The 23,743-nt window shown below is 47.7% G+C and overlaps 1 protein-coding gene across 3 annotated transcripts in view; it reads left to right on the plus strand.

Annotated features, from left to right (window-relative positions):
* Window positions 1-17,114: 17,114 nt before the first annotated feature.
* The window catches only part of dyrk4 (dual-specificity tyrosine-(Y)-phosphorylation regulated kinase 4), a 413,072-nt gene continuing 406,443 nt past the window's right edge, over window positions 17,115-23,743 (plus strand). For 2 of the 3 annotated variants that reach the window (XM_083763036.1, XM_083763035.1), the window contains exons 1-3: window positions 17,116-17,229; window positions 17,524-17,546; window positions 18,344-18,498. In XM_083763036.1, coding sequence (XP_083619162.1) covers window positions 18,396-18,498 — 103 coding nt within the window. In that variant the 5' untranslated portion in view covers window positions 17,116-17,229; window positions 17,524-17,546; window positions 18,344-18,395. Of the gene's footprint in view, window positions 17,250-17,523; window positions 17,547-18,343; window positions 18,499-23,743 lie in introns of all 3 variants that reach the window. The other variant, XM_083763037.1, reaches the window with a different exon arrangement.

The following is a 23,743-nucleotide window of genomic DNA, read 5'->3' on the forward strand; positions in this document are numbered from 1 at the left end:
CCTGGGGAGAGCAACGGACTTGAACTCATGCTTCCTTCATGCTTGAGTGTCCAAGTTGCTCCTTTACAAAATGGAACCATTTGTACACTCTCAGAGTTACAGACCCATAAGGGTCCATTTGGTTCCATTTGTACACTCTCAGAGTTACAGACCCATAAGGGTCCATTTGGTTCCATTTGTACACTCTCAGAGTTACAGACCCATAAGGGTCCATTTGGTTCCATTTGTATACACTCTCAGAGTTACAGACCCATAAGGGTCCATTTGGTTCCATTTGTACACTCTCAGAGTTACAGACCCATAAGGGTCCATTTGGTTCCATTTGTACACTCTCAGAGTTACAGACCCATAAGGGTCCATTTGGTTCCATTTGTACACTCTCAGAGTTACAGACCCATAAGGGTCCACTTGGTTCCATTTGTACACTCTCAGAGTTACAGACCCATAAGGGTCCATTTGGTTCCATTTGTACACTCTCAGAGTTACAGACCCATAAGGGTCCATTTGGTTCCATTTGTACACTCTCAGAGTTACAGACCCATAAGGGTCCATTTGGTTCCTATATAACTACCATTTAGCTGGGGACCCCCCTTGGAACTGGTACCCTGAAGTACCCCTGGGGGTCCCCGCCAGACCCCACTTTGGGAACCACCGATTTAATCAGACCAGTGTGTGTCCAGTGGAAACCTCGTATGAATCTGATCTCAGGTCAGAATGGGTTAACCAGTGAAAAGTAAACCACATTGAGACTATAAAGTCTCTTTTACACAGTGTGGCCCAGAGAAGCCCAGAGAAGTAAGGGGCGACATCAGTAACACAGTTCTGCCAGTATAACAATACATACGAGACCATAACAGGACAGACATGTACAGTAACATTCATAAACACGTACAGTACACACTAACCAAGAAGCTCAGAGGATGAACAGAAACGTCTAATAATGCATTAACCAATAAGGGCTAATATATAAAACTATAAGCAACAGAATTTGCTAATTAACTAAAAAGCAAGAAAGAACACCAACATTTGCTATTATACGTCAAAGCAGGAGCAACGTCTGGGAAGTGTGTCCATTAACCCATTCTGACCTGAGATCAGATTCATACGAGGTTTCCGCCGAACACACACTGGTCTGATTAACCCATTCTGACCTGTGATCAGATTCTAGAAATGTCAGTCGCTCTTCGATTTTTCAAAAATAGCAGATCTACAAGCTCGTATCGCGCCACTCGGTGGCGCGATATGAGCTTGTAGGCCTGCAGGTCAGGTTGTGGCCTCCTGGTGGCGCTATAACAGGCCAATGTGAAAAAGGGTGCCATTTGTTCTTAGGCCTTGGATGGCCAATTGGATGATTTGAGGCATTTTGTTCCAAAAAATGTGTGTTTGCAAAAATCCACCTGTTGGTGGCGCTATATAACAGGCCTATACAGCACCGAAGTCCTGACGTAACTCGCTCATCCCTTCGATTCCCCTGGTTCGCGGAAGTAATTTCTCTATGGAGAATAACATGGGGTGATCTTAATATCGTCTACTATAAGCGTTGTGGTCCAAAAATAAACAAGCTGTCTCAGCGTTATTGTCAGGGAGGTGTCTCTGTATCGTTTGCAACAGTCAGTCACTCATATATGATACAGTCTGCTTCTAGCGAAAATCTAACTCATTCAGCAGCAGTAACATTAGCGTTTTCTCTCAGTCAGTTGATTCTTCATATCCATATGAGTGAAGCGGCCGGGGTGACATGTTTATGTTTCAAACACAGTTGTTATATGAGGCGATCTAAAATCCCCCCTATGGGGATTTCAATGCAACTAAAAAAATACATGAACCTGGGGACTGGCGCCCTCTACTGAAAGTGACGTCAGACTTCGGTGCTCTATGTGAAAAGGGTGGGATCTACAAGATTGTATACAGATCTGCTACTTTTTATTATTTCCGTTTGATGCTGTATAGTATAGGCCTATAATAGGCATATACAGGGCTTTGTGTTATTATCTGACAATGGCGTGTGAGTTGAGTTTACACACATGTTGTTGTTTAGCAGTTTGTTGTTGTTTTGACCTTGTGACCAACTGGCCCCTTAAACTGTAAGGCTTATACAGAACCTGATGGAGGCCATAAAGCTGATCTCCACAACACACGTGCAGAGATCATCCCTCCCCCCCCCCTGGCCTCTCTCAGGGGAAAGCCCTTATTCCCACTCTAAATATGCGTCATCACACACACACGTGTACACGTGCACGGTGCACGTCACACGTGCACTAGTGCACAAACCTCAGTGGGGGGTAGTTAGTTATACAGAAATAACAGAGGTGGAACAAGTACTCACATTCTTTACTCAAGTAAAAGTATAGGCTATCGATACTATATGTAGAAATACTCTGTTACACGTAAAGAATTCAAAATGTAGGCATATACACAGTGCTTGAGTAAAAGTACTGGCATCAACATGTAAAGTATCAGCATGTCTGTGAAGTTCAAAATGTATACAAATGGCCGATCTACAAACTCACAATGAGCTTGTTGATCTGCTATTTTCAAATAGGGGAGTTGAAGTGGTTAGTGTGTTGTTTTGTAATAGATTAAGCAGAATCTACAAAGTAACTAGTAACTGATGTTTTCATTTAATTGTAGTGGAGTAAAAAGTACGATATTTTCCTCTGAGACGTTGTGGAGTAGAAGTGAACGTATTGGAAATTGAAAATACTTAAAGTAAAGTACAAATATCTCAAAATTGTACTTAAGTACAGTAGGCTACTTAAGTAAATGTACTTCCCGCCACTGGCAAAAACAGTCGCATCGCATTGCCTTTACTCTTCTGCGACCTTTTGCCTCTAAACACGACTTTACCCGCTTCAGTCCTGTTTCAAAATGAGCAGAAATACAAGCTCACACAAGCTTTGGATTATATATGTTGTATGAAATGGTTTGAACTTTTTCAACAATAATGACAGTCTGGTTGAAAGTGAAGCCACTTAAACCCTATGATAATACTCAGTTGGCCGGATTCTCAAGGGCTCTGTACTAGAGGCCCCCCTTTGCATGTTGTGTGAGGTTGTAGATCTGTTATTTTGAATTGGACGGAATGGAGGAATATGGATTGCGATATAAGGTTCAAGTGGTTCACCCATTCAACCCCTTTTGGTGTTTTAAGCATTATGTTACACTTTAGCTATTGACAAATATCAGATCTACAAGCTCGTAGTGCGGCACCGGTTGCTGCGCTAAGAGCTTGTAGATCTGCTATTTTAGAAAAAGGGTTTTTCAGAAAACTGTCAGGATTTAGAAGACATTTAGTAGAATCGTCCTCAGGTCTAACTGGGTTTTAAAGCATGATTAGCGGTATGTGTCCTTTGCGTGTCCGGTGCTGCAAACCTACTGACTACTGTCTAAAAGTGTCGAGAGGTGTCGAGAGGTGCAGATCAACTGACACTCTATTACTCAGACAGAACCTACTGACTCCAGTGTAAGTGTAGAGAGGTGGATCAACTGATACTCAGACAGAATTCATGACACACAAGACACAATAAGACGGCTTATTTTGAGCTTACAAAGCGATGATTGACATGGAGACAAGGAGGCTTCCTCCTCTTCTCCATTCAGTCCAGCAACGTGAGGGTCTATCTTTGGCCTTATATGTGTGGGCTCGCACACACACACGGACGCACGCACGCACACACGGACGCACGCACGCACACGGACGCACACACGCACACACATGCTGCAGTCACTGCTTGTTCCATTGGCACATGCAGTGACAATGACATCACCTTCACAGGTGACCCACATTAAGTGGACAGCGTTCTCCTGAGAATCACATCATGGGATCACGTTGTTATGCATCGCTTCTCAAACTCGTGTTCATTTCAAGGACCCTCAGAGTCCTTGAAAGTGTACAAATAGAGAGTGTATAGAGCCAGTCCCGCCCCCTACCAGGGACCAGAAAATGATTCCCCGTTCATTTCCCTCATAGACATTTCAAAAAGTATTTATTTAAAGACCTTTTTAAGCGTCGTACAAAGCCAACTGGAGTTGTGACAAATCATGACAACAAACAAATAATTAGAAAGAAGAAGAAGAGAACGGCAGGTTACAACACTTTATTTTGTTGTTTTTCTTCTTTGTAATTATTTGTTTGGTCCAAAATATTGTGTTTATTGATTATTGTCATGATTTGTCACGACTCGAGTTGGCTCATAGCGAGCTTGTAGGTCTGCTATTTTTGAAAAATGGTCAAAATGCGGCACTAATCTTGCATATATATTCTTTCAGAGCGAACGTTTTTAACTCAAATCTTTGCTTCTGAGGGGTTCCTGGAACAACATATTTCCAGATGGGGGACGGTGCGGCCAAATACATATCAGTTTTCGGGGTCCTTGACATGAAATACTGAGCACCACTGATACAGAAACATACACTGTATAGGACTGTAGGTATTTCAGAAAACTGTCAGGATTTAGAAGACTTTTTTTTTTAAATAATTTCGACGTCAGGCCTAAATGGGTTGAAAGTGCTCAGGGTGGGAATCAGTCAATCAGTGTTGATTGATATGATAATACTGTAATGTGAGTTTATTTCTATTTTCAATAACCAGTGGAACCCTTTAATTACATCCCTATTCTATCTGGGGTTGAACATTCAGCAGAAATAATGGATCTCGTGAGCTTGAAAGACCTGCTATTTTCGGTGGAGATATTTAAGTGTGCGGCTAAAACAGGAGAGGGCCTAGTAGCCTCCGGTCAACCACCAATAGGAGAGGGCCTAGTATAGAGCCTCCGGTCAACCACCAATAGGAATCTCTCTCTCTCTACAGTCGAGTCATGGTTGGTTGAATTATGCATTTTGACCTGATTGATGAGGCCGTTTGACTTCAGTGAATTCAGAAGCCATTGGAGCATGCTGTACATTAGCATTGAAGTTATTTCCTTGCACGCACACAGGACAGCATCGTTACATACAGTACAGCTGACATGTCGGACACAGGACAGCATCGTTACATACAGTACAGCTGACATGTCGGACACAGGACAGCATCGTTACATACAGTACAGCTGACATGTCGGACACAGGACAGCATCGTTACATACAGTACAGCTGACATGTCAGACACAGGACAGCATCGTTACATACAGTACAGCTGACATGTCGGACACAGGACAGCATCGTTACATACAGTACAGCTGACATGTCGGACACAGGACAGCATCGTTACATACAGTACAGCTGACATGTCGGACACAGGACAGCATCGTTACATACAGTACAGCTGACATGTCAGACACAGGACAGCATCGTTACATACAGTACAGCTGACATGTCGGACACAGGACAGCATCGTTACATACAGTACAGCTGACATGTCGGACACAGGACAGCATCGTTACATACAGTACAGCTGACATGTCGGACACAGGACAGCATCGTTACATACAGTACAGCTGACATGTCGGACACAGGACAGCATCGTTACATACAGTACAGCTGACATGTCGGACACAGGACAGCATCGTTACATACAGTACAGCTGACATGTCAGACACAGGACAGCATCGTTACATACAGTACAGCTGACATGTGGGACACAGGGCAGCATCGTTACATACAGTACAGCTGACATGTCAGACACAGGACAGCATCGTTACATACAGCACAGCTGACATGTGGGACACAGGACAGCATCGTTACATACAGTACAGCTGACATGTGGGACACAGGGCAGCATCGTTACATACAGTACAGCTGACATGTCAGACACAGGACAGCATCGTTACATACAGTACAGCTGACATGTCAGACACAGGACAGCATCGTTACATACAGTACAGCTGACATGTCAGACACAGGACAGCATCGTTACATACAGTACAGCTGACATGTAGGACACAGGACAGCATCGTTACATACAGTACAGCTGACATGTCAGACACAGGACAGCATCGTTACATACAGTACAGCTGACATGTGGGACACAGGGCAGCATCGTTACATACAGTACAGCTGACATGTCAGACACAGGACAGCATCGTTACATACAGCACAGCTGACATGTGGGACACAGGACAGCATCGTTACATACAGTACAGCTGACATGTGGGACACAGGGCAGCATCGTTACATACAGTACAGCTGACATGTCAGACACAGGACAGCATCGTTACATACAGTACAGCTGACATGTCAGACACAGGACAGCATCGTTACATACAGTACAGCTGACATGTCGGACACAGGACAGCATCGTTACATACAGTACAGCTGACATGTCGGACACAGGACAGCATCGTTACATACAGTACAGCTGACATGTCAGACACAGGACAGCATCGTTACATACAGTACAGCTGACATGTCGGACACAGGACAGCATCGTTACATACAGTACAGCTGACATGTCGGACACAGGACAGCATCGTTACATACAGTACAGCTGACATGTCAGACACAGGACAGCATCGTTACATACAGTACAGCTGACATGTCAGACACAGGACAGCATCGTTACATACAGTACAGCTGACATGTAGGACACAGGACAGCATCGTTACATACAGTACAGCTGACATGTCGGACACAGGACAGCATCGTTACATACAGTACAGCTGACATGTCAGACACAGGACAGCATCGTTACATACAGTACAGCTGACATGTCGGACACAGGACAGCATCGTTACATACAGTACAGCTGACATGTCGGACACAGGACAGCATCGTTACATACAGTACAGCTGACATGTCAGACACAGGACAGCATCGTTACATACAGTACAGCTGACATGTCAGACACAGGACAGCATCGTTACATACAGTACAACTGACATGTCGGACACAGGACAGCATCGTTACATACAGTACAGCTGACATGTCAGACACAGGACAGCATCGTTACATACAGTACAGCTGACATGTCGGACACAGGACAGCATCGTTACATACAGTACAGCTGACATGTCAGACACAGGGCAGCATCGTTACATACAGTACAGCTGACATGTCGGACACAGGGCAGCATCGTTACATACAGTACAGCTGACATGTCAGACACAGGGCAGCATCGTTACATACAGTACAGCTGACATGTCAGACACAGGACAGCAGACATAAATCACGGATAAAGGAAACAATGCTTCCTCCATATTAAGCGGCTTCCTATAATGGCTGAAACTGAGCAGTACCTCGCTAACTGCTGTAACCTCACAACCAACTTATGCACATGCCCTAGGCTGCCAAAGTTGCCAAATTGCAGAAAATGAACATATAGAGTTCGCCAGGAGAACTTTACACAGTGATCTGTTGAAAAAATAATATGCCTTCTTTACTAATGCATCACTCTGCAAAGTTTAGCTGACCCACTATATCAGCTATATGTGTTTATTCAGCAACATCAGCATCTGTGTAGATATCACCAGCTCAGAGCGTCGGCTCATTTATATACTCCATCGTACAGCCATGTCCTGCCGCGAAAATACAAAATAGCTGATCTACAAGCTCACAAGATTCCTTGTAGATCAGCTATTTTCACTATTGTTCATATTTTCTGAACATTGTGGACAATCTGATTTTGAAAGTCAAGATTTTATGCAGGAATTTATGTATTGATCTTAAAAAGAAAATGTACGTTGTAATTTGTACCTTTTGAATTCTTAAGCATGAACTTAATTGTCTCCACCAGGCCGAAGGCAGGCATGGGGAGAGAGTAGGTTTTGCACTCCGTCCGTCCGTCCGTCCGTCCGTCCGTCCGTCCGTCTGTCTGTGAACGGCTAATCTCCGGCACTGTTAACCCGGTCGATGCCACATTTTGCACACGCACTCCCTGGATGCCAACAATGAACCTCTGCCCCAACTTTTCCAGAACGGCCTGTTATAGCGCCACCAGGAGGCTGACTTTGTTTTAAAAAAAATGATATTACTCCTCCAGATTTTGTCCAAACATTCCGCAAATCGTTACACAGTATCTCTATAGTCATGTGTTCAAGACGGATCTGTCCGATATTTCATATTCCATCCTAGTTGGCTAACATTGGCTTTCAAAGTTTGCAGGATTGGCCCGTTTTGAACAAAAAGCCTCAAATCATGAACGCAGCGTTCAAATTTACGTGAAATCTTTCACAGACTTTCCTACTAGGCTATATCCCCACCCTTTTTCACATTGACCTGTTATAGCGCCACCAACAGGTGGGCACCCCCTTTTCACATTGGCCTATTATAGCACCGCCAGGAGGCCACAGCCTGACCTGCCCTGGTGATAAAGTGCCGAGGGGCACTTTATCTAGTTAGTGAAGTACTAATTTGACAGAGCAACTTTCACTTGCAATTGGATCTGTCTGTGTTGTTCACACATGTACAGCCCTGGCCTGAATGCACATGTGTGAACACCCCCCCCCACACACACACATACATACGAGCTGCCGTAGCGGACCCTCTGGGACTTTTCCACATGGCTCTATTTAAAGGGATTGTGACATTAAAAAAAAGGTTTTGGAATTGTTCTTGTTTTTTTTAGGTTTTCTAATCTCAATTGCACCCAAAAAACATGAACTTTTAACATTCAGTAGATTTTCTGTGATCTGGGGTTTTCTGGCTCAAACAGGTGCTCTGATTTGCCGGCAGTAAGTGACATCACTTACTGCAAATCCCATATATGTCAATGGGATTTGCCAGCAGATGTCACTGTTTCACTGTGTTGCCCGTTTTCATTGTAGCTCAAAAGGCCCAAAAAACCCCAAAGAAAACTTCAGACCACAGAAAATCCACTGAATGTTCAAAGTTCAGGTTTTCTGGGTGTAATTAAGGTCATAAAACCTAAAAGAAAAAAGAAAAATAAATGAAAATGAATGTCATAAAACCTTTAAGGATCACTTCTGTTTGGCTGAAGCCCTGCAGGGCTGCCCAGAGCCCACACAGCCAGTACTGTATCTGAAGCCCTGCGGGGCTGCCCAGAGCCCACACAGCCAGGACTGTATCTATCTGAGAACACCCACCACTGTGCACTGGGGTTAATCTGCACCTTCCTGACAAACATAAACATTTATGAGCTATAGGGCATTTTAAACTTGCACAGTTGCATGTTTTCAAATGATATTCAAATCCAATATGTTCCATTATGATATGTGTCGTCGTCGTCATCATCTTGGTATCGACCCCAATACCAATGACACCAATAAGCTGACCAATATATCATCCGTACCTAAAATGTTAACAATCACACCTGTGTGAAGTGAGGGGCGTTCTTATCATCATGACGTATAGAAATAGACTAGAAATAGAAATAGAATTTTCACTTGTACCAGTGCAAGTGAATTGTTTGTGACCCGTAATGTACAGTACCCACCTTTCATGCTGTACTGAGGAATTATATGTTTAGATTCACGTGTAGACTGAGGGAATCAAAGAATGTATTAATTATGGCCTTAACAGGGATCACACAGAGTGATACAGTCTTTTCCTCATGTTTCTGGAAACACTGGAGGCAATGTTTATACGTTTTTAATTGACAAGGACTGCCTGGAGTGAAAATAGCCTGATACTGTACATATAGGCTATGTCTGTGTTGTTGTTTTGTATTTACTGTCATGTTTCTCCCTGTTGTTTGTATATGGACCCATTGTGTCTGAAATAAACTTTTCAATCAATCAATATAAGTCTATTTGCTCAGACACTATTATGTAAAATTCTCCATTCATTGTCAATGGGAATGTAATGTCTGTGTAGGACAAAGTGTATGTGGACAGACAGACCAAAAGCTCAAGCCCTAAAGAAACAAAAACAGACCTCCTGTATAGCATTGTATTCATCCATCTCTGTGATTGGTTCCACAGGCAACGCGACCAGAGGCCTTCCCCCACCCCCACCCCCACAGACTGCCCATAGACGGCAGCCGTATCGTGTCCAACCGAACAACCTACTCTCAGGTCAGTCCCAACACTGTGCGTTTTGATCAAAACCATGGAGAGCTCCGTAGATTTAGAGTTGTTCAGCAGCAGAAGTGACCGGCAGAGCGCATCATGCGCGAAACCGGTCTAGGATCGCTGAAGAAGGATATGCCAAGCGGGAGGAAAAATATCACACCTGTGTGAACTGAGTGGTGCAACTCCCCTCTCTCCCCCTCCTCTCCTCTCTCTCTCTCTCTCTCATTAGCAGGCAACAGTGCAGCACTAATACTATCTCTCTCTCTCTGTTTCTGGCACAACAGCGCCCCTACTGGTAGTCATAGTCATACTGGTGCTCATGGTCACATAGGTACATAGGTGAACACGGACATTGCTGTTCCTTGGAGTGGTTGCACCACTCAAAAAAAGAAAAGAAAACGGCGATCCCGTTTTGATATCAATAATAAAGCTTACACGACGAAATGTTCCGTCAGGAGCAGTTGTTGTGTTAAAGAGAGTGTTAGAGAGGCAGGGGCTGAAATCTCGTAAGGGCACTTTTGAACAAGAAATAGCTGATCTACAAGCTCTCAACGCGTCGCAGCGCGACGCGTTGAGAGCTTGTAGATCAGCTATTTTTCGAGGCGCAACCCAGGACTCTGTATCTAACGTGTAACAACATGGATTTAGAAACAAGTCTGTTCAACGCAAAATGGTGCATTCCAGGTTCAGGAGACTTCGGGAAAAAAGCAATTCTCCTGAATGCTGCCTTCCGGTATGGCATGGAAAGGAAAGGAGGGGCATTTTGCATTTCTTTCACTGTGTAGTAAACGCTGCATTCGTGGTCTGGAGAGGGCAGTTGTTTAGATGCGTTTTGTTGTCTACGTATGTAAGTAAGTAAGTACATTTTATTTATAAAGCACCTTTCGAAGCAAAGCTACAAGGTGCTGAACAATTGACACAATAGAAGCACAGAACATATACAGTTGTGACAAATATAAATGAGCAGAACAAAAACAAACAAGGCAGAACAAAGACATAGGGTTATAAAAATGAATCGGGTCAAATGAAGGTACATGGGACGAAATATTTACGGAATAAATGAGTCTTTAGGAGTCTCTTAATAAAACCGTCAACTAACTGACTCAGCATTTTCCAATGCCAGAGGCAAGGCATTCCATAGGGTAGCTATAGAGCGCCGAAGTCTGACGTCACTTTCAGTAGAGGGCGTCAGTCCCCAGGTTCATGTATTTGTTTAGTTGCATTGAAATCGCCATAGGAGGATTTTTAGATTGCAAACGATACAGAGACACCTCCCTGACAATAACGCAGAGACAGCTTGTTTATTTTTGGACCACAACGCTTATAGTAGACGATATTAAGATCACCCCATGTTATTCTCCATAGAGAAATTATTTCCGCAAACCAGGGGAATCGAAGGGATGAGCGAGTTACGTCAGGACTTTAGAACCAGGGGAATCGAAGGGATGAGCGAGTTACGTCAGGACTTTAGAACCAGGGGAATCGAAGGGATGAGCGAGTTACGTCAGGACTTCGGTGCTCTATAGGAGCTACCACAGCGAAAGCCCCGGGCGGTCACCCTTAGTTTTCAACTTGGACGCAGGTATTTCTAGCAGACCTTTTGTTGGAGGACCTGAGAGGTCTGAATGTGTGCACGTGCCTGTACTGTACTGTACTGTGCTGTACTGTACTGTACTGTACTGTACTGTACTGTACTGTACTGTACTGTGCTGTGCTGTGCTGTGCTGTGCTGTGCTGTGCTGTGCTGTGCTGTACTGTACTGTACTGTGCTGTGCTGTGCTGTGCTGTGCTGTGCTGTGCTGTGCTGTACTGTACTGTACTGTACTGTACTGTACTGTACTGTACTGTACTGTACTGTACTGTACTGTACTGTACTGTACTGTACTGTACTGTACTGTACTGTACTGTACTGTACTGTACTGCACACCACAACATGCGTGCCTGTCGTGGCAGTGCCAGGTGCTACGGACTATATTTAGCCCTATCTCTATGCATCCGGGTGGAAAATGACGCATGTGGACTTTACACATGAGATGAAATATCAGCGCTATCTCTGTATACAGACTCACTGGGTGCATGACATGTGTGGGTTTTATATTCATGGATGCAGAACAAAAGAAAGAGAATCCCGGAAGGCTAATACTGGCATTCCGTGTCAGCCATACATTACATACAGTATACATACAGTATACGTACATATACAGTACCGCAGTTCAGTATGCCTGATTATTATATAGCAAAGATTATCTTTAAGGAGAAGATCCTATGAATTATTCAGAATTAATTTAGTTCAGGTATTGGAATGCAATAGAAATTATTTAAATCCCTATATATATATATATATATATGGCAAACATTGCAAACATTTCAGATCTACAATCTCGCAACGTTTGGTGATGCGACTCATTGGGAGCTTGTAGATCTGCTACGTTTCCTATTCTAGAAAGCAATGGAGCGTCGCAGTCCCGCCCCCTCGAGAGAGACCCGGAAAATAATTCCCCGTTAATTTTCCTCATAGACTTTTCAGAATGTATTTATTTAAAGACGTTCACGCCGCGGACAAAGACGACTCTTGTCGTGACAAATCATGACAATATAAACACAATGTTTTCGGGCCAAACAAATAATTAGAAAGAGGAAGAAAACAGGCAGGTTACAACAGGTTGTTTTTCTTCTTTGTAAAACGACTCGAGTTGGCTTTGTACGACGCTTAAAAGGTATTTAAATAAATACGTTTTGAAATGTCTATGGGGAAAAATGCATTTGGAATTATTTCCTGGGCCTGGCGTCGTCATAAAAGGGGGCGGGACTGCGACGCTCTATAACAGATGCAATATAGAGCGTCGCAGTCCCTCCCCCTTTCAGAACAACGAGTGGCCCAGGAAATGAATCCCAATGCATTTTACCCATAGGCTTTTCTTAAAGTATTTATTTAAAGACGGTTACGCCGCGGACAAAGCCAACTCGGATCGTGACAAATCATGACAATGAACACAATATTTTGGGCCGATCAAATCATTAGAAAGAAGAAAATAAAGGCAGGAGACGACACTATTTGTTTTGTTTTTCTTCTTATAAATGATTTGATCGGCCCCAAAACATAGTGTTCATTGTCATGATTTGTCACGATCCGAGTTGGCTTTGTCCGCGGCGTAACCGTCTTTAAATAAAAAAGGGTGTTCTGAAAGGGGGTGGGGTGAATGCGACGCTCTATATAGCCGGGGAAACAGAAAGAGACTAACGGTATAACAGTAATTCATCTTGACACACATACAGTATAGAGTAATTGGCCTTCAGGACTTCCAGTCGACTACCATAGTGAACTTGGCTCGGGACAGATGGAGGTCTAATTTCGCCCGTCGTTAAGAGCGGCGCTGTGGCTCGCCGGACGGACGGAGGTACACGTGTAATCGTGCTCCCCGAAACAAGCAGGATGTCAGGCGGAGAAAGGCCGTCTATCCCATTCAGGCCTGACGTTGACATTTAAAAAATGTTTTGTCAGTTTTCTGAAATACCTCATGTTTCTATCTCAGTGCTTCTCAAATATTTTCATGTCAAGGACCCCCAAAAAATATATGTAATTGGCCGCCGACCCCCCCCCCATCTGAAAACATGTTGTTCCATGCAGGGACCCCTCAGAAGCAAAGATTTGAGTTAAAAACATTCACTCTGAAAGAATATACATTCAAAGATCTGCGCCACATTTTTTCACGATTTTTCAAAAGATAGCAGATCTACAAGCCGCTACACGAGCTTGTAGATCTGCTATTTTTCAACAGCTAAAGCATAACATAAAAATGCTTTAAAACACCAAAAGGGGTTCCCGTTCAGAACGGGCTATATATTCATCTCCCCCCCCCCACACAGAAGCCTCAGTGACAGACTCTGTCAGGTGGTCATTGGGGGGGGGGGGGGGGGTCTTTTGTTCTCATCTCAGCGTCACCCAGGTCAGTAATTCCAGTCTGTTGGCCGTGGCGTGCATGGCGGGGGGTCCTCAGGTCACCTGAGCCTCCTGTTGGCTGACCAGCCTACACTGCATGGACAGACATGCAGCAATGTAGTGCAGAGGCTCTCAAAGTGGGGTCCGGGGGAAACATTTTGTTAATACAGTATAGAGGGTATGCGCATGCATGCTTAACACATTTAGGCCTGACATCGAAATAAAAAAAAGCCTTCTAATTCCTGACAGTTTTCTGAAATACCTCATGTTTCTAGGCCTATATCACTCAATATTTCATGTCAAGGACCCCAAAAATGATCTGTAATTGGCCTCCGAGACCCCCATCTGAAAATATGTTGTTCCAGGGACCTCTCCAGAAGCAAATATTTGAGTTAAAAACGTTCTGAAATAATATATTCCAAATTTTGAGGCACATTTTCACGATTTTTCTAAAATAGCAGACCTACAAGCTCATAGCGCGCCACTCGGTGGCGCGCTATGAGCTTGTAGATCTGCTATTTTTCAATAGCTAAATTATAACATAATGTTTAAAACACCAAAAGGGGTGCCCGCCCAAAATGGGTTAAAGTGAATGGCACATCGAGTGGCAAATCGAGTGGCAAAGCAACAGGCAAAGTGAGTTTAATTGTTTAATGTTGTTTAATGCGATCGGATAGGACTTTTCTGTTTGGATGCATGGGCTGTCAAGGCCAGAAAGTAGTTTTTTGCCACTCAATAAACATTCCTGCATAACTTCCGGGTTTGATGATGATGTCACCCACATACTCTCTATTACGTTCATTTTAATCGTATACGTTATAGGGGCGCTGTGGGTGCTGGCGGCGTGTTCCCTCCTCCGCGTCATCATGCCCATACCCGAAGGCGGGGTTGGCGAAAGGGCCTTTCTGTGTGGAGTTTGCATGTTCTCCCCGTGTCCCCTAGGGAAGGTACCCTCACAAAAACATGCCGTAATCCTGGTCACTAAACTGCCTCCCCCTGATGGAGGGGAAAGGAACTGGTTGGAATAACGTGTTCCTTCCACGCACTTCGTCCAACCAGGGAAACTCCCCCCTGTCAGGTGTAAAGGAGCAGCTTGGACTCCTCATGCATAGAAGGAAGCATGAGGTTTGTCCGCTGCCCCCCCCCCCCCCCCCCTCCTCAGGTTGGCAGATGAAGTGTAGCGCCCCAGGATTACATTAGATAATTGACACTGGGTGAAAAAATGTGTTACAAAATCGTGGGATAAAAACATTTAAAAAAAAAAGAAAATATGCGCTGTGAGCTTGTGTAAAATAGGGCTTAATTCGTTTCGTTTTGTAATTATAATCTAAACCTACGAAGTAAAAGGTACATTATTATCCCATTCTGACCGGGCACCCATTTTGGTGTCGGCATCATGTCATGCTTTAGCTATTTAAAAATAGCAGATCTACAAGCTCATATCGCGCCACCGAGTGGCGCGATACGAGCTTGTAGGTCTGCTATTTTTGAAAAATCGAAGAGCGACTGACATTTTTAGAATCTGATCTCAGGTCAGAATGGGTTGATCAGGACCAGTGTGTGTCCGGCGGAAACCTCGTATGAATCTGATCTCAGGTCAGAATGGGTTATATGAGATGTCGTGGAATAGAAGCATATTGTACCACATACATAATGTACTTGAGTACAGGACTTAATTAAATGTGACTATCCTCCACTGATGTATAGACATTAGACACACTAACCATGGCTAAGCTGAGCGGGTCATTAGCTGTGTGCTGTTGTATCGTATTCACAGCCATTTACTGCCACTTGATCCTGATCAGGAGCAGAAACAGGGAGACAAACCGCTGGATTCTGGAACGTTGCCCAGTGGGAGAACGCCATGACATCACTGCCTTCCATCAAGGACATTGCGCACAACCGCTGTCTGTCTAGGGCCAACAACATCAGAAATGACCCCACCCACCCACACCAGGGACTGTTCACTCTGTTGCCTTCTGGCAGAAGGTATCAAAGCATTGGGAGTAAAACAGCAAGATTCTCCAAGAGCTTTTTCCCCCAAGCCATCAGACTTTTTAACACGTGCAATATCCCCTAACCTTTCCCCCTATATGCTGCTATAAGGACTCCTGTTGTGCAATATCTTGTCTCCAAATGAACTAATGGTGCTTTTAATTTATTTGTTTTTAAGTGGATTTTAGATTTTAATAGTATTTTAGCTCTTTTAACTAGCATACTAAAAGCCAGTGAAACGACATTTCGTTCTCTTATGCATTTTATGTATCTGCTGAATGACAATAAAGCTATCTATCTATGTTGTCTGTCTGTCTGTCTGTCTGTCTGTCTGTCTGTCTGTCTGTCTGTCTGTCTGTCTGTCTCACTCTCTCTCTGTTTTTGAGTGGTGCAACCACTCCTACAACCAGCAATGTCCGTGTTCACCTATGTGTTGGTTCACCTATGTATGTGTTCATGAGCGCCAGTATGACTGACTACCAGTAGGGGCGCTGTTGTGCCAGAAACAGAGAGAGAGAGAGAGATAGTATTAGTGCTGCACTGTTGCCTGCTAATGAGAGAGAGAGAGGGGAGAGGAGAGGAGGGGGGGGGGGGGGGGAGTCGCACGACTCAGTTCACACGGGTGTGATTTTTTTATAATGATTTGCCTATTTAACCACTTGAACCCCCTGTTATACTTCTATATTAGTATTAGTTGACTGGAGCCTATAGTCTCGAGTAAAGCCATACTACTATCTCACTATCTCTGAATGCTATAGTCTGTACCTTCACCTCCCGATACCCCAGTATAGAAGAGCCCCCAGGGCTCAATTAGGGGTTCAGTGTCTTGCTCAAGGACACTTGGACACTAACTCTGGGGGAGCCCACAGCAGGGATCGAATTAACCCATTTTGACGTGAGATCAGATTCTATAAATGTCTTCTATACATCCTGACAGTTTTCTGAAAAAGCTATGTTTCTATGTCAGTCGTTCTTCGATTTGAAAAAATAAATAGCAGACCTACAAGCTCGTAGCGCGCCACTCGGTGGCGCGCTATGAGCTTGTAGATCTGCTATTTTTCAATAGCTAAAGCATAGCATAATGCTAACACCAAAAGGGGTTCCCGGCCCAGAATGGGTTAAAAAATCCTCATGGTTCCCATCCTTGGGTTTGAAGATGTGTCTGTGTCTGTATGTTCAACCCCAGAACAACAGGACTCTATATATATATCATGCCTTCCTATATCTCTGTGGGTTTGCAGAAGTTTGCGTCCGGCCTCCAGGGCAGCGGGACCCTTCCTCACATCGAGCCCCCGGTGGTCCAGCTGGTGGTGGGCAACGCCAAAACCACTCCACACCAGCCCGCCGACGTCATCCTGCCCCACATCGCCAACAAGGGAGGCCTTCACAACCACTACCAGTCCTACGGGGTAAGGCTTCACAACCACTACCAGTCCTACGGGGTAAGGCTTCACAACCACTACCAGTCCTACGGGGTAAGGCTTCACAACCACTACCAGTCCTACGGGGTAAGGCTTCACAACCACTACCAGTCCTACGGGGTAAGGCTTCACAACCACTACCAGTCCTACGGGGTAAGGCTTCACAACCACTACCAGTCCTACGGGGTAAGGCTTCACAACCACTACCAGTCCTACGGGGTAAGGCTTCACAACCACTACCAGTCCTACGGGGTAAGGCTTCACAACCACTACCAGTCCTACGGGGTAAGGCTTCACAACCACTACCAGTCAGTTCACACAGGTGTGATTTTATATTTTATATCTACCGTCCTGCACCTCTACGTTGAGCACCTGGTTGCCTCCTTGCCTCAACAATCAACAGTTAACCCCTGGCCTATACCGTTCCCGGAAAAAACGGATTATTGCAAAAAATACAAACCTGCCGTTCCCGGAATTAACGGAATGTCAATCAATGTCAGTTATCTAGGGTTCAACAGAGCAAAAGTTCATATTTTTTCGCTAATATCACTAATGTTGGATGTAATTTACCAGAAAACGGCCGAAATCCGCATGATCGTGCGCTATCGTGCACGCGCGCCGTCTCTATGTGCGTCGCTGTAAAAAATGTGATATTCTGCGATGTTTTGGGGTTGATTTGAGGTTAATTTGACTTAGTTATGAAATATATAGCATTAGCTTAGCAATCCGGACCAGCCAAGCTAGGCAAATACTAGGTCAAAATACTGCCGGATGTTGTTGATCGTTGAACCGGAAGTGACTTAGGAAGATCCGTCTATTTTGGCCAAAATCAGCATAATGGTGCGTTCCCGCCATCTGGTGGAAATTCGAGAGAATACACTAGCAATGAAAAAAGAAAAAAAAACATCTGTTCAAACCACCAGATCTTTCTTGTATGTTAAAACGATGAATTAAAAATATGCCAATTTGTTACCCAAACAAAAAAATTGGGATTGGTAGTCCAAGGGTTAATTGACTAAATGGGACATTGTGAGTATAATTGAACAATTAATTAACTGATCTGTGTTGTTCTACCTGGACAGGACGAGAAGCCCAAGCCCGCCCAGCCCTTCAGCATGAGGTTCGGTACCCGCGATGGAGAACGTCTCCAACTCTCTGAGCAAAGCCAAGACTCTGACCAGCAAGCTGGACAAAGACAAGACCATAGAGGAAGAAAGGGGTCCCATGTCCCCCACAGGTACGAACCAGGACAAAGAGAGACCCCACAGGGGGCCCATGTCCCCCACAGGGGGCCCATGTCCCCCACAGGTACGAACCAGGACAAAGAGAGACCCCACAGGGGGCCCATGTCCCCCACAGGGGGCCCATGTCCCCCACAGGTACAGACCAGGACAAAGAGAGACCCCACTGGGGTCCCATGTCCCCCACAGGGGGCCCATGTCCCCCACAGGTACAGACCAGGACAAAGAGAGACCCCACAGGGGGCCCATGTCCCCCACAGGTACGGACCAGGACAAAGAGAGACCCCACAGGGGGCCCATGTCCCCCACAGGGGGCCCATGTCCCCCACAGGTACGGACCAGGACAAAGAGAGACCCCACAGGGGGCCCATGTCCCCACAGGTACAGACCAGGACAAAGAGAGACCCCACAGGGGTCTCATGTCCCCCACAGGTACGGAACCAGGACAAAGAGAGACCCCACAGGGGTCTCATGTCCCCCACAGGTACGGAACCAGGACAAAGAGAGACCCCACAGGGGGCCCATGTCCCCCACAGGGGGCCCATGTCCCCCACAGGGGGCCCATGTCCCCCACAGGTACAGACCAGGACAAAGAGAGACCCCACAGGGGTCTCATGTCCCCCACAGGTACGGAACCAGGACAAAGAGAGACCCCACAGGGGGCCCATGTCCCCCACAGGGGGCCCATGTCCCCCACAGGGGGCCCATGTCCCCCACAGGGGGCCCATGTGTCCCCACAGGGGGCCCATGTCCCCCACAGGGGGCCCATGTCCCCCACAGGGGGCCCATGTCCCCTACAGGGGGCCCATGTGTCCCCACAGGGGGCCCATGTGTCCCCACAGGGGGCCCATGTCCCCCACAGGGGGCCCATGTCCCCCACAGGGGGCCCATGTGTCCCCACAGGTACAGAGCAGGACAAAGAGAGACCCCACAGGGGGCCCATGTCCCCCACAGGTACAGAGCAGGACAAAGAGAGACCCCACAGGGGGCCCATGTCCCCCACAGGGGGCCCATGTCCCCCACAGGTACGGAACCAGGACAAAGAGAGACCCCACAGGGGGCCCATGTCCCCCACAGGTACAGAGCAGGACAAAGAGAGACCCCACAGGGGGCCCATGTCCCCCACAGGTACGGAACCAGGACAAAGAGAGACCCCACAGGGGTCCCATGTCCCCACAGGTACAGAGCAGGACAAAGAGAGACCCCACAGGGGTCCCATGTCCCCCACAGGTACAGAACCAGGACAAAGAGAGACCCCACAGGGCCCCATGTCCCCCACAGGTACGGAACCAGGACAAAGAGAGACCCCACAGGGGGCCCATGTCCCCACAGGTACAGACCAGGACAAAGAGAGACCCCACAGGGGGCCCATGTCCCCCACAGGTACAGACCAGGACAAAGAGAGACCCCACAGGGGGCCCATGTCCCCCACAGGGGGCCCATGTCCCCCACAGGGGGCCCATGTCCCCCACAGGGGGCCCATGTCCCCACAGGTACAGACCAGGAAAAAGAGAGACCCCACAGGGGGCCCATGTCCCCCACAGGGGGCCCATGTCCCCACAGGTACAGACCAGGAAAAAGAGAGACCCCACAGGGGGCCCATGTCCCCCACAGGGGGCCCATGTCCCCACAGGGGGCCCATGTCCCCCACAGGGGGCCCATGTCCCCCACAGGTACAGAGCAGGACAAAGAGAGACCCCACAGGGGGCCCATGACCCCACAGGGGGCCCATGTCCCCCACAGGGGGCCCATGTCCCCACAGGGGGCCCATGTCCCCCACAGGGGTCCCATGTCCCCCACAGGTACAGAGCAGGACAAAGAGAGACCCCACAGGGGGCCCATGTCCCCACAGGGGGCCCATGTCCCCCACAGGTACAGAACCAGGACAAAGAGAGACCCCACAGGGGGCCCATGTCCCCCACAGGGGGCCCATGTCCCCACAGGGGGCCCATGTCCCCCACAGGGGGCCCATGTCCCCCACAGGGGGCCCATGTCCCCACAGGGGGCCCATGTCCCCCACAGGGGTCCCATGTCCCCCACAGGTACAGAGCAGGACAAAGAGAGACCCCACAGGGGGCCCATGTCCCCACAGGGGGCCCATGTCCCCACAGGTACGGAACTAGGACAAAGAGAGACCCCACAGGGGGCCCATGTCCCCCACAGGGGGCCCATGTCCCCACAGGGGGCCCATGTCCCCCACAGGTACAGAACCAGGACAAAGAGAGACCCCACAGGGGGCCCATGTCCCCCACAGTGGGCCCATGTCCCCCACAGGGGGCCCATGTCCCCCACAGGGGGCCCATGTCCCCCACAGGTACAGAACCAGGACAAAGAGAGACCCCACAGGGGGCCCATGTCCCCACAGGTACAGAAACAGGACAAAGAGAGACCCCACAGGGGTCCCATGTCCCCACAGGTACAGAGCAGGACAAAGAGAGACCCCACAGGGGGCCCATGTCCCCACAGGGGGCCCATGTCCCCCACAGGGGGCCCATGTCCCCACAGGTACGGAACCAGGACAAAGAGAGACCCCACAGGGGGCCCATGTCCCCCACAGGGGGCCCATGTCCCCCACAGGGGGCCCATGTCCCCCACAGGGGGCCCATGTCCCCACAGGTACAGAACCAGGACAAAGAGAGACCCCACAGGGGGCCCATGTCCCCCACAGGGGGCCCATGTCCCCCACAGGGGGCCCATGTCCCCCACAGGGGGCCCATGTCCCCACAGGTACAGAACCAGGACAAAGAGAGACCCCACAGGGGGCCCATGTCCCCCACAGGTACAGAACCAGGACAAAGAGAGACCCCACAGGGGGCCCATGTCCCCACAGGTACAGAACCAGGACAAAGAGAGACCCCACAGGGGGCCCATGTCCCCCACAGGGGGCCCATGTCCCCCACAGGTACAGAGCAGGACAAAGAGAGACCCCACAGGGGTCCCATGTCCCCACAGGTACAGAGCAGGACAAAGAGAGACCCCACAGGGGGCCCATGTCCCCCACAGGGGGCCCATGTCCCCCACAGGTACAGAGCAGGACAAAGAGAGACCCCACAGGGGTCCCATGTCCCCCACAGGTACGGAACCAGGACAAAGAGAGACCCCACAGGGGGCCCATGTCCCCACAGGTACAGAGCAGGACAAAGAGAGACCCCACAGGGGGCCCATGTCCCCACAGGTACAGACCAGGACAAAGAGAGACCCCACAGGGGTCCCATGTCCCCACAGGTACAGACCAGGACAAAGAGAGACCCCACAGGGGGCCCATGTCCCCACAGGTACAGAGCAGGACAAAGAGAGACCCCACAGGGGGCCCATGTCCCCCACAGGGGGCCCATGTCCCCCACAGGTACAGAACCAGGACAAAGAGAGACCCCACAGGGGACCCATGTCCCCACAGGTACAGAACCAGGACAAAGAGAGACCCCACAGGGGTCCCATGTCCCCACAGGTACAGACCAGGACAAAGAGAGACCCCACAGGGGTCCCATGTCCCCACAGGTACAGACCAGGACAAAGAGAGACCCCACAGGGGTCCCATGTCCCCCACAGGTACAGAGCAGGACAAAGAGAGACCCCACAGGGGGCCCATGTCCCCACAGGTACAGAGCAGGACAAAGAGAGACCCCACAGGGGGCCCATGTCCCCCACAGGGGGCCCATGTCCCCACAGGGGGCCCATGTCCCCACAGGTACAGACCAGGACAAAGAGAGACCCCACAGGGGGCCCATGTCCCCCACAGGGGGCCCATGTCCCCCACAGGGGGCCCATGTCCCCCACAGGTACAGAGCAGGACAAAGAGAGACCCCACAGGGGGCCCATGTCCCCCACAGGGGGCCCATGTCCCCCACAGGTACAGACCAGGACAAAGAGAGACCCCACAGGGGGCCCATGTCCCCACAGGTACAGACCAGGACAAAGAGAGACCCCACAGGGGGCCCATGTCCCCACAGGTACAGAGCAGGACAAAGAGAGACCCCACAGGGGGCCCATGTCCCCCACAGGGGGCCCATGTCCCCCACAGGTACAGACCAGGACAAAGAGAGACCCCACAGGGGGCCCATGTCCCCCCAGGTACAGAGCAGGACAAAGAGAGACCCCACAGGTACAGACCAGGACAAAGAGAGACCCCACAGGTACAGACCAGGACAAAGAGAGACCCCACAGGGGTCTCATTTGGGGATGAGTACCACAGACGAAAAACAGTCTAAGTCCAAATTTCATTCTAACCCCTCCCACGAAAAGGCCTCGTTGTCCTGAACCCATTTATACATTATGGATCAATAGTGTGGACTTAGACTGTTTTATACATTATGGATCAATAGTGTGGACTTAGACTGTTTTATACATTATGGATCAATAGTGTGGACTTGGACTGTTTTATACATTATGGATCAATAGTGTGGACTTAGACTGTTTTATACATTATGGATCAATAGTGTGGACTTAGACTGTTTTATACATTATGGATCAATAGTGTGGACTTAGACTGTTTTTCGTCTGTGGCATTCAATTATTGCCACCCCTTGATTAGCACGGCGGTTTTCATGTCAAGGACTCCCAAAATGATATGAATTTGGCCGCTGACGCCCATCTCAAAAATATTTTGACAGGGACCTTCAGAAGCACTGTATGTACAGTATGTGACTCACACACGCACACACACACACACACACACACACGCACACACGTGTAACGTACACACACGTGTTCTCCTGTTTGACCTCTTTTAAAACGCGGTGTCCCTATTTTGGGAACGTCATTCTAGGGCGGTAACATTTTCGAAACGTTTCAATGACGTTTACCTATATGAATAATTGTTGTAAAATGAAAATACATCTGTATATTATAGAGACAAATCTTCATATGTAACTGTGTGAACATAAGGGATTTATTTCCATGTCGTTTACTTTGTCAGGAAATGGAAAAAAATAACCTGCATTAATTGTTCAAATGAATCCAACGTAGTTCTAGGTTATCATTTAGTCACAAGCTTGTTTATAAAATGAGCTTGTAGGTCAGCTATTTTTGAAAAATTGTGAAAATGTGTCGCAAATCTTTGAATATATATATTCTTTCAGAGCGAACGTTTTTAACTCAAATCTTTGCTTCTGCAGGGGTGGTGTCCCTGGAACAACATATTATCAGATGGGGGTCAGCGGCCGAATACAGATAATATTTGGGGTCCTTGACATGAAATATTGAGCACCACTGACATACAACATAGGTATTTCAGAAAACTGA

This window comes from Protomyctophum parallelum (assembly GCF_964188405.1).
Source record: "Protomyctophum parallelum genome assembly, chromosome: 4".
NCBI classification, from domain to species: domain Eukaryota; kingdom Metazoa; phylum Chordata; class Actinopteri; order Myctophiformes; family Myctophidae; genus Protomyctophum; species Protomyctophum parallelum.